The following is an 11,564-nucleotide window of genomic DNA, read 5'->3' on the forward strand; positions in this document are numbered from 1 at the left end:
CCACAGGGAGGGCAGTGCCCGGTGTCGTTCCACACCCCCACAGGGAGGGCAGTGCCCGGTGTCGTTCCACACCCCCACAGGGAGGGCAGTGCCTGGTGTCGTTCCACACCCCCACAGGGAGGGCAGTGCCCGGTGTCGTTCCACACCCCCACAGGGAGGGTTAGTGCTCGGTGTCATTCCACACCCCCACAGGGAGGGCAGTGCCCGGTGTCGTTCCACACCCCCACAGGGAGGGCAGTGCCCGGTGTCGTTCCACACCCCCACAGGGAGGGTTAGTGCTCGGTGTCGTTCCACACCCCCACAGGGAGGGCAGTGCCCGGTGTCGTTCCACACCCCCACAGGGAGGGCAGTGCCCGGTGTCGTTCCACACCCCCACAGGGGGTGCAGTGCCCGGTGTCGTTCCACACCCCCACAGGGAGGGCAGTGACCGGTGTCGTTCCACACCCCCACAGGGAGGGCAGTGCCCGGTGTTGTTCCACACCCCCACAGGGAGGGTTAGTGCCCGGTGTCGTTCCACACCCCCACAGGGGGTGCAGTGCCCGGTGTCGTTCCACACGCCCACAGGGGGTGCAGTGCCCGGTGTCGTTCCACACCCCCACAGGGAGGGTTAGTGCCCGGTGTCGTTCCACACCCCCACAGGGGGTGCAGTGCCCGGTGTCGTTCCACACCCCCACAGGGAGGGCAGTGCCCGGTGTCGTTCCACACCCCCACAGGGAGGGTTAGTGCCCGGTGTCGTTCCACACCCCCACAAGGGGTGCAGTGCCCGGTGTCGTTCCACACCCCCACAGGGAGGGTTAGTTCTCGGTGTCGTTCCACACCCCCACAGGGAGGGTTAGTGCTCGGCGTCGTTCCACACCCCCACAGGGAGGGTTAGTGCTCGGTGTCGTTCCACACCCCCACAGGGAGTGCAGTGCCCGGTGTCGTTCCACACCCCCACAGGCAGTGCAGTGCCCGGTGTCGTTCCACACCCCCACAGGGAGGGCAGTGCCTGGTGTCGTTCCACACCCCCACAGGGAGGGCAGTGCCCGGTGTCGTTCCACACCCCCACAGGGAGGGCAGTGCCCGGTGTCGTTCCACACCCCCACAGGGAGGGCAGTGCCCGGTGTCGTTCCACAACCCCACAGGGAGGGCAGTGCCCGGTGTCGTTCCACACCCCCACAGGGAGGGCAGTGCCCGGTGTCGTTCCACACCCCCACAGGGAGGGCAGTGCCCGGTGTCGTTCCACACCCCCACAGGGAGGGCAGTGCCCGGCGACGAGTCGGTTGGACACACGGTTGTCCAGAACCGCCACAAAAGGCTCTGGTCAGTCAGGCTCTGCCAATAGACATTTTGCTAAGCCCCTCCCCAAACTGCTATGGTCCAATCACAGCTAAGCACCAATAGTGAGCTAAAGGCCTTTTTGTTTCCATGGCGACCTCACACCTGCCATGTGATTACTGAACCAATCCAACCATAGATATATATAAAGTCTAGATGGCTCAAGGCGGAGTCTCTGACGTCGTTCACCCGGCAGCCATCTTACTTCGGGGCTACAGTACAGTATGTTCAATGGCAGCTCAAACAAAAACAGTCATAACTCGCTCAAATCTTGACGGATTTACAAACGGGTTGGTTTATTACAAACGTTCTCAACGTGGCTATGATTAAGGACGCTTATCAGCTTAATTTTGTTTTTTTATATGAACGTCGTATAAAAGCATGCGAGTATGCGGACGTCTCAGACGTTTATAACAAACCAAACCATTTGGAAATCGGTTGAAAATTGAGCAAGTTGTGGTTATTTATAAAGTACATGTCCATAGACACAATGTTATGAGTGATTATTTAAAAGTACATGCCCCATAGACACAATGTTATGAGTGGTTATTTAAAAGTACATGCCCCATAGACACAATGTTATGAGTGGTTATTTAAAAGTACATGCCCCATAGACACAATGTTATGCTGCCCCTCGGTAAGATGGCCGCCACGTAGCAACGTCGCTCTCTATTGGCCAGAGCGCGGGTGAGCCATCTAGCTTTCTTATTTATATCTATGAATCCAATGACCTCACACCTGCCATGTGATTATACTGAACCAATCAAATGACCTCACACCTGCCATGTGATTATACTGAACCAATCAAATGACCTCACACCTGCCATGTGATTATACTGAACCAATCAAATGACCTCACACCTGCCATGTGATTACTGAACCAATCCAACTGTCTTAACAGAGATTCAGGAAGTGACGTCATCCCCTCCACTTCCACTTCCTGATCCTTCCCCTTCCTCTTCCTCCGTGACCCCCCCACCTCTTCCTGTGCTGACGTGGATTCTGATTGGTCTGCTGGCTGTGATGTCACTCTACAGCGGTTCCGTGACCTTCATGTACATTAGACTGAGGGTGAGCTCTGTCAGTCTGTCTGTCTGTCTGTCTGTCTGTCTGTCTGTCTGTCTGTCTGTCTGTCTGTCTGTCTACTACATGGAAACTAAATGAAAACTAAGCTATGACGACTAAAACTAAGACTAAATATACTGACAATTTTGTCAACAGATAAAAACTAGACTAAAATGTTAGGAAGGGACTAGTGGACAAGAGATCCAGTATAAGTCATTTTACACTTGGTTGCATAATAGCTGATCTACAAGCTCACAGCACGTTACGCTGCGACGCGTTGTGAGCTTGTAGATCGGCTACTTTCAGCAAGTGAAAAAAACTGTCATTACGACGGCATCAAGGCCCGCCAAAATACATTGTGTTCGACTAAATGAACTGTAGATGTAGTCGACTAAAATCTTATGATATTTAGTCGACTAAAACTAGACTAACACTAACACATTCCAGGTGACTAAAATGTGACTAAAACTAAATTGCGTGTGTGTGTGTGTGTGTGTGTGTGTGTGTGTGTGTGTGTGTGTGTGTGTGTGTGTGTGTGTGTGTGTGTGTGTGTGTGTGTGTGTGTGTGTGTGTGTGTGTGCGTGCGTGTGTGTGTGTGTGTGCGTGCGTGCGTGCGTGCGTGCGTGCGTGCGTGCGTGCGTGCGTGCGTGCGTGCGTGTGTGTCTTTCAGGTCACACGTGGTGAAGAGCTCTATGACAGGCTGACCTACATGCCGATGGTACTTAACTTAATCTGAACTTAATCTTAACTTAAACTGAATTTAACCTTAACTTAACTATGTGTTCTATTTCTATGTCTCAGTGTAATTGCGACTCAGGTCGTATTTACTATGAAATCGTACATTTTAGTCAGTCAGTCAGTCAGTCAGTCAGTCAGCCAGTCAGCCAGCCAGCCAGCCAGCCAGCCAGCCAGTCAGCCAGCCAGCCAGCCAGCCAGCCAGCCAGTCAGCCAGCCAGCCAGCCAGCCAGCCAGCCAGCCAGCCAGTCAGCCAGCCAGCCAGTCAGCCAGTCAGTCAGTCAGTCAGTCAGTCAGCCAGCCAGCCAGCCAGCCAGTCAGTCAGTCAGTCAGTCAGTCAGTCAGTCAGTCAGTCAGCCAGCCAGCCAGCCAGCCAGTCAGTCAGTCAGCTCTCCGTGGTTTTGACCACATGGATATACTAAGCTCTTCATTTCTGACTTCAACATGCCTCTCGTTCAAAAATATGAACGCGATGGATTATTCAGCGACTTTATCGTAACGAGAGCGACGTAAGTAAGCAAAGATACGTCTCCTGGTTTTTGACCCCCATGGTGGGTGGGTGGCAGTGTTGTTTTCGTCGACTAAAACTAAGACGAAAAATGTTCGTCGACTACCGTTTTCCACTGACAAACTCAATGGAAACTAAATGAAAACTAAGCTACGATGACTAAAACTAAGACTAAATATACTGACAATTTCGTGAACAAACAAATAAAAACTTAAATGTCAGGAAGGGACTAGTGGACAAGATATCCAGTATAAGTCATTTTACACTTAGTTGCATGCTGAAAATAGCCGATCTACAAGCTTGTAGATCGGCTATTTTCAGCAAGTGTAAAAACAGTCATTACGACGTCATCAAGGCCCGCCAAAATAGATTTTAGTCGACTAAATCAACTGTAGATTCAGTCGACTAAAATCCTATGACATTTAGTCGACTAAAACTAGACTAACACTAATACATTTCAAATGTGACTAAAACTAAGTGAAAACTATTCAAGAGGCTAAAACAACACTGCGTCCGGCGCACTTCCTCTCCCGCCCCTCCTTCAACACACCAACTGCAGTGGCCAATGAGGTCGCTCCAACCAACTGCAGTGGCCAATGAGGTCGCTCCAACCAACTGCAGTGGCCAATGAGGTCGCTCCAACCAACTGCAGCGGCCAATAGAGCGTCGCAGTCCCGCCTCCTACCCTGGACCAGGAAATGAAACCCAATGCATTATTCTCATAGACATTTCTTAAAGTATTTATTTAAAGACGGTTACGCCGCGGACAAAGCCAACTCCAGTCGTGACAACTCATGACAACACAAACAATATTTTGGACCAAACAAATAATTAGAAAGAAGAAAAAAGACGGCAGGTTACAACACTTTTTTTGTTGTTTTTCTTCTTTGTAATTATTTGTTTGGTCCAAAATATTGTTTGTGTTGTCATGAGTTGTCACGACTGGAGTTGGCTTTGTCCGCGGCGTAACCGTCTTTAAATAAATACTTTAAGAAATGTCTATGAGAATAATGCATTGGGTTTCATTTCCTGGTCCAGGGTAGGAGGCGGGACTGCGACGCTCTATGGGGTCGCCCCAACGAACTGCAGCGGCCAATGAGGTCGCTCCAACGAACTGCAGCGGCCAATGAGGCATCTATTTTTTTATTCTTCTATGTTTTTCTATTTCTACGTCTCCAGGTCAGAGGTCATCTGCCGTTGAACTCCACCTATGAAGACATGAGGCCACACGCCCAAAGAGGCCTTCCACCAATCAGCAGCCCTTCTGGCTAGAGGGCCTTCACATATAGAGGGTCACAGTCCCGCCCCCTACCAGGGACCAGGAAATGATTCCCCGTTCATTTTGCTCATATACATTTCAAAAAGTATTTCTTTAAAGACCTTTTAAGCCCTTCAAGACCTTTTAAGCCCTCGTACCAAGCCCTCGTACCAAGCCCTCGTACCAAGCCCTCGTACCAAGCCCTCGTAAGAAGCCCTCGTACCAAGCCCTCGTACCAAGCCCTCGTACCAAGCCCTCGTAAGAAGCCCTCGTACCAAGCCCTCGTACCAAGCCCTCGTACCAAGCCCTCGTACGAAGCCAACTCCAGTCGTGACAAATCAAGACAACAAACACAAGTTTTCGGGCCAGAAGAAGAAAAAGGCAGGTTACAACACTTTGCTGTTGTTTTTCTTCTTTGTAATTGTTTACAAAGAAGTTGTCATGATGTCACAACTCCAGTTGTCTTTGTCCGCGGCGTAACCGTCTTTACATTTTTTTTAAAAGCCTATGGAGAAAATGAACAGGGAATTCACTTCCGGGTCTCTTGTAGATCTGCTATTTTCAAATGGCCAAAATATATAGGGTTGAAGGGGTTAATGTATGTTTTCTAATCAAAATTAAAATATCTAAAGTAACTAGTAACTAAAGTTTTCAAATAATTGTATAGTGGAGTAAAAGTACAAATTGGAAATACTCAAGTAAAAAAATACCTCAAAATTACAGTACTGAAGTACAGTACTTAAGTAAAAGTACTTAGTTACTTTCCACCACTGACTTGCACGCCAGCCCATAGAAGCCCATTGAAATTCAACTGTAGTTAGCCTACTTTTACAATAATCCCAAATTAACTGAAGACTATATTGATTTGAATAAAAATATGTTTCCAAATGTATGAAGTGTCTTTGTCAACATATCTTGTTGTTTTCTCAATAGAGGATGTATTTCACATTTAATGTACCACTTGAATGAGTTACCCATAATGTTAACAGAGCAGAGAGGAGACGACAGACAGAATGAGTTACCCATAATGTTAACAGAGCAGAGAGGAGACGACAGACAGAATGAGTTACTCATAATGTTAACAGAGCAGAGGAGACGACAGACAGAATGAGTTACCCATAATGTTAACAGAGCAGAGAGGAGACGACAGACAGAATGAGTTACCCATAATGTTAACAGAGCAGAGAGGAGACGACAGACAGAATGAGTTACCCATAATGTTAACAGAGCAGAGAGGAGACGACAGACAGAGAACCTGTCGCTTTTAAGGGACGTCACTGCCTTTACGAGGCTACGAGCGCCGACTTTGGCCCAATGCCAATCGCCTCCCTCAAGCCCTGAGCCCTGAACCCTCATTGACTTTAGTGACGTCAGCTGAAGGTGCTTGAGGGTGAGAGGCTGCAAGGGTTAGGGGTTAGGGGTGAGAGGCTGCAAGGGTTAGGGGTTAGGGTTTGAGGGTGAGAGGCTGCAAGGGTTAGGGGTTAGGGGTGAGAGGCTGCAAGGGTTAGGGGTTGAGGGTGAGAGGCTGCAAGGGTTAGGGGTTAGGGTTTGAGGGTGAGAGGCTGCAAGGGTTAGGGGTTAGGGGTGAGAAGCTGCAAGGGTTAGGGGTTGAGGGTGAGAGGCTGCAAGGGTTAGGGGTTCGTGTTTGAGGGTGAGAGGTTGCAAGGGTTAGGGGTTAGGGGTGAGAGGCTGCAAGGGTTAGGGGTTAGGTTTTGAGGGTGAGAGGCTGCAAGGGCTCCACATTGTCACACTGCCAAAGTAAGCATCGATGCTGACTTTGGCAAAGGGTGCATAAAGGGGCGGGGCTGAGCCCTCACTGACTTACCCATTTCAAATGGGACATCCCTCAAGCCCTCGCAGACTTCACAGGAACGCGCAGCGCATGCGTGCGTTTTGGCATTTCCAGGCATGCAAAATGTGCATGCGCCCGTTTTGACATCCCATTGTACCGCCTCCAGCGCCGGAACTGGCAAGATCAGAGGCAGGAACGTAGGGACTGACGCGCAGATAGGATGTCAATAAGGAAGTCAAGGAAGGAAGGAAGAGAGGATTTCAGAGCTGCCAAAACGGTCACACAAAGATTAAAAATACTTAACGGCTTCTGCGCCGTTCGCGGAGGGTTCAGTTGTCTCCGTTGTCTCCTATAGCTCCTATATGCTTATTTTGGAACACGTCACTATCATACACACAGCGCAGCAAAGGCAAAAGCGACGGTAAGTCAGTGTGCGTTTGAGAATTAGCATGTAGCACGACACCGGTGGGACGGGACCCTCCGGGGTAGTGAAAGACAAGAGCTAAACCGGGGGGTCCCGAGCGGGGCTACTATCTCGCTAGTGTTGGGTTTTGCGGTTTTTGCATTGGTCTAGTGTTTAAACTGCTGTTGGTGGTTTTGTGTTTGCTGTCGGCGTCGCCATGGCTTTCACAACTCTTACAAGGAAGCATGGCTTTAAGATCTCGCCAGCTTTCCCGTGTTCTGTAGAGGACTGTAGTTTAGCAAAAGTAGTCGGACCCGCTAGCGTTAAATCTGCTGCCAGGATGAATGGTGGCGTTGTGGTTTTTGTCGATGGGATGAATAAAGCAAACGCTGTGATCGAGAGGGGCGTTGAGATAAAGGGCACGCTTGTGAAAGTAACGCCACTCGCAATGCCATCAAGTGTTTCTGTCAAACGTCCCCCGATTCATTGATGATGAACTGATAGTGAGAGAGTTGACCAAGTTTGGGAAGGTGGTGTCGCCGATTAAAAAGCTCCCGTCAGGGTGTAAATCACCTGAGTTGCGACATGTTGTTTCTCACAGGAGAATGCTGTTCATGATTTTGAGAAACAGGAGTAAAGAGCTGATTACAGGCTTTAAGATCAAAGTCGACAATTTTGAATACACTTTCTTTGCTACAACCGAGAATATGAAGTGCTTTTGCTGTGGGGTGGAAGGGCACTTGATAAGGTCCTGTCCAGAGAGGGTTGTTGACTCTGGCGAGGGGACAAGCAATGCTACCAGGGGGGGAGGGGGAGGAATCCCTGGGGAAAAAATGTTGAAAAGGAGATGGGAAACGTTAATGGGGATGGTACTGGGAGTGGGCAGGTGGGTGAAGATGAAGGAGGAAATGCTGAACCCGAGTTGTTGGCAGAGAATGTCAATAAATATGGGGGGGGGGGGCACTGAGCAAACAGGTGAAGATGAAGGGGAAAAGAAAATAGCCAGCAGGAAAACAGTGAAGGAGAAGTGGTTAATGCTGAACCTGTGGCTGACATGAGTTCCCAAGAGGCCAGTAGTCCTCCTGTCAGTCAAGTGGAGGTGGGAGGGGCTAAAGTAGCTGACATGGAGATGGGGGCTGAGGAGGAAGGGGTAAAGGTGGTGGGGCAGAAAAGAAAGGCAAAAGGTTCAAATGGGACAAAAGCAAAAAAAGAGGGGAAAAGATAACTCAATTCAGACGATTGTACTTGTGGTTGGGTGAGCGATGATGAAACATGTGTAAAAAACAAAGATGTCTATGGGGTGTCAGAAATTAAACGTTTTTTGCAGAAAACAATAAACATGAGACTGATCCAAGTTGAAAAGTACTTCCCAGATAGTAAGGGTTTTGTGAAGGCTGCCAGGCAAAACATGAAGTTAACAGAAGGAGTATGCTTTACCAGGCAAGAGATTTTCAGAGTGAAGAAACTGGTGCAGAGGGTTGATGCGGAATTGAAACTTGAAAAGTGGCTAGTGTGATGGTGGTGGTGCCGCTGGGTTCCTTCTGTGCGCTGGGTCCTCTTTTGCATTTGGTTTTGTCTTTAATGGACATGAAGATGAACTGGACAATGATACAGCCGGCCACTTGTGAGCTTGGTTGGCTTTGGTTGACTGGACAATGGTGGAGCGGCTGGAGCCCGCTACGAGTGCTACGTGTAGACTCTGATTCTCAGACGGACCTCTCGTTGGAAGGGCCAGGATGGACCTTCATCACAGTCCAACATCGAGGCTCACTCACAGCCTGTGTGACAGTGGTCATGGTGGAACTGTTGGATGTAGCTGGTCAATGCTTGGTGGATGCAAGAGCAATAGCTGATCTGTTGGGGCTTTTTGATTGATTGATTGATTGATTGATTGATTGAAAATTGTATTAACAGTTTGCAGAATTACAGTACATTTCAAGCACAAACTCAATACAAAGGCTGTTAACTGTGAGTGGACGACCCAATTAAGCATTACACTTGTTTACAACAGGGTCCACCATGTTCAATTCATTTAGAGACGTACAAATAGACACTTCTATAGAGACAAAGAACAGTACAGGAATTCATCATAATGGAGGTAAAAAGGGAAAAGAAACATATACAGTGAGGGGAAAAGGGGGGGGGGGGCGGTGGGGGGGGGATTCAGATTTTACGGGGGCCAGTTTCGAATTGCAGACATCCGTAGGTGCCCTTTGAGAGCGGTTTTGAAGGAGTCAAGGGATTTGCATGTCTTAATGACTGTTGGTAGGGCGTTCCACATTTTGGTGGCATAGGAGCGAAAATAATTTAGTCCCTTGTTTGTGCCGAATCTGGGTTGTGGGTGTGGACTTCGTTAACGTTAAGGAAGTATCTAGACAGGTACATGGGTATCTTGGTGGAGCATCGAATCTTGTGGACCAGACCCATTGCAAGATGCTGTACTCTGTCGCCGACCCTAAGCCATGCCAGTCTGTCAAAGTGGGCAGGGGTGAGGTGGGTTCGGGGGGGGAGGCCAAGTAGGAGCCTGACCAGTTTGTTTTGGGAGGTCTGGAGCGGAAAATGGACTTGTACTGTACTGTTGTGTTGTGTCCAGAGACGGGCTGGGTGTGGAGGAGGACTCGGTGTATAGGGGGGGTTCAGGGGGCTGGGTGTGGAGGAGGACTCGGTGTATAGGGGGGGTTCAGGGGGCTGGGTGTGGAGGAGGACTCGGTGTATAGGGGGGGTTCAGGGGGCTGGGTGTGGAGGAGGACTCGGTGTATAGGGGTTGGTTCAGGGGGCTGGGTGTGGAGGAGGACTCGGTGTATAGGGGGGGTTCAGGGGCGGCAGCAGCATTTTTATTTTTTTTATTTATTTTTTATTAGATGCAGTTGTGAACAATAGCCAAGTAATAAAATACATATCCATTGGCCAATCAAATGGTTCACTGCAGCTCAACAGTCAGTGTGAGGGGGGGGGGGGGGGGGGGGTGGTCAGGAGATATCTGTGAGCTCTGCGTTTAAAGGCTTGAAGGCCATTGTCTGTGATGGAGTCCACCACATGCTCTGGTAGGCTGTTCCACACCTGGACAGCAGTGTGGAGAAAAGTTCTGTCCAATGTCCGTGTTTTAGAGCCTGGGGGGTCGAGAGCATGTGCTGGTGTGGCTGTGCATCGGCGGGTGTTTCACCGTCTGGTGTAAGGTGGAGGGAGCATGTCCAGGCTAAGGCTGTCGATGGAAAGTGTTATACTGGCAGTGTCCTGGTCAACTCCAATTATTCTGAGGGCCTTCCTCTGAATATTGTCCAGCAATATTGTCCAGCATGTAGCTTGTAGACCGTTGCTCGGCTCTCGGTGGTGAGTTTACTGGCCACTCTCCTCAGTGCTGCCAACTTCTGACCGGCCCGGATGGAGATTTTGGTCAGGTGTTTCGACCAGGACAGCTTGGGGTCTATTTTGACACCCAGGACGTCAAGCTCATATGTGGAGGTCAGTCGGTGCCCATTGAATTGCAGGTCCAGCTGTGATGGGATCCTCTTACGTGAGATTGTCATGAACTTGCACTTCGATGGTTCGAAGGTAGTCTTCCATCGATCTCCCCAGGTGGATATTTGGTGGAGATCTCGGTTCAGGCTAGCCTCCACTTCAGCCCTGTGTGCTGGAGATCTTATGCGTGCATAAAGAGTTGAGTCGTCGGCGTACATGTAGAGTTCATTCTCACACACTTCAACCAGGTCATCGATGAAGATGGAGAATAGGAGGGGACCAAGGATAGAACCCTGTGGTACTGAGGCATTGATGGAACAAGGTTCTGAGGCCTGGCCTGACAGGACAACTCTGATGGATCTGTTCGATAGGTAGCTTTGGAGCCATTGGAGCAGCTTACCTGACACTCCTCTCGAGGAGAGTTTTGCCACCAGACCGTGATGCCACACCTTATCGAATGCCCCCTGTATGTCCAGGGCTATGACACAGACTTCCTCACTCTTGTCCAGGTAGTTGTTCCACGTCTGGCCTAAGATGTTCAGGAGGTCAGCAGTACTGTGTCCTGGTCTGAATCCAAACTGTCTGTGTGATATGAGGTTGTTCCTAAGAATAAACCTCTGTAGCTGTTGGTTCCATAACCTTGCTGATGACTGAAAGCAGGGATATGGGGCGGTATTTGGATGGGTCAGCTTTGGAGTCTTTCTTGTGCACCGGTGTAACAGAGGCCATCTTCCATTGGCTTGGGAAGATTCCACTTGAGAAACAGCGACTGAAGAGGCGACACAGGGGGCTTGCAAGCTCTGCACTACATTCCTTAAGGACTCTGGTGGGGATTTGATCTGGTCCCGAGGCTTTGTCTGGTTTGAGGCCTTTCAAGAGCCGTTTGATGTCCTTTGGCTTGAATGTGATGTTTCCAATTGTGCAGGAAGAAGATTGTTTGATGTGGGGTGCCAGGGCAGATGCATCTTGGAGATGGCATTTTTGAGCAAAAACCGTGCAGAACACCTCTGCCTTTTCTCGGGCTGTA

The 11,564-nt window shown here is 49.6% G+C and overlaps 1 protein-coding gene across 1 annotated transcript in view; it reads left to right on the forward strand.

The window, feature by feature from the left end:
* The window catches only part of LOC306933687 (uncharacterized protein), a gene marked incomplete at both ends in the record, with an annotated part of 6,511 nt that extends 1,614 nt beyond the window's left edge, over nucleotides 1-4,897 (forward strand). The window contains 2 exons of the mRNA XM_079515997.1: nucleotides 2,219-2,388; nucleotides 4,805-4,897. Coding sequence (XP_079372123.1) covers nucleotides 2,219-2,388; nucleotides 4,805-4,897 — 263 coding nt within the window. The remainder of the gene's footprint in view (nucleotides 1-2,218; nucleotides 2,389-4,804) is intronic.
* Nucleotides 4,898-11,564: the final 6,667 nt, after the last annotated feature.

This window comes from Electrona antarctica (genome assembly GCF_951216825.1).
Source record: "Electrona antarctica genome assembly, chromosome: 12".
Lineage (NCBI taxonomy): Eukaryota > Metazoa > Chordata > Actinopteri > Myctophiformes > Myctophidae > Electrona > Electrona antarctica.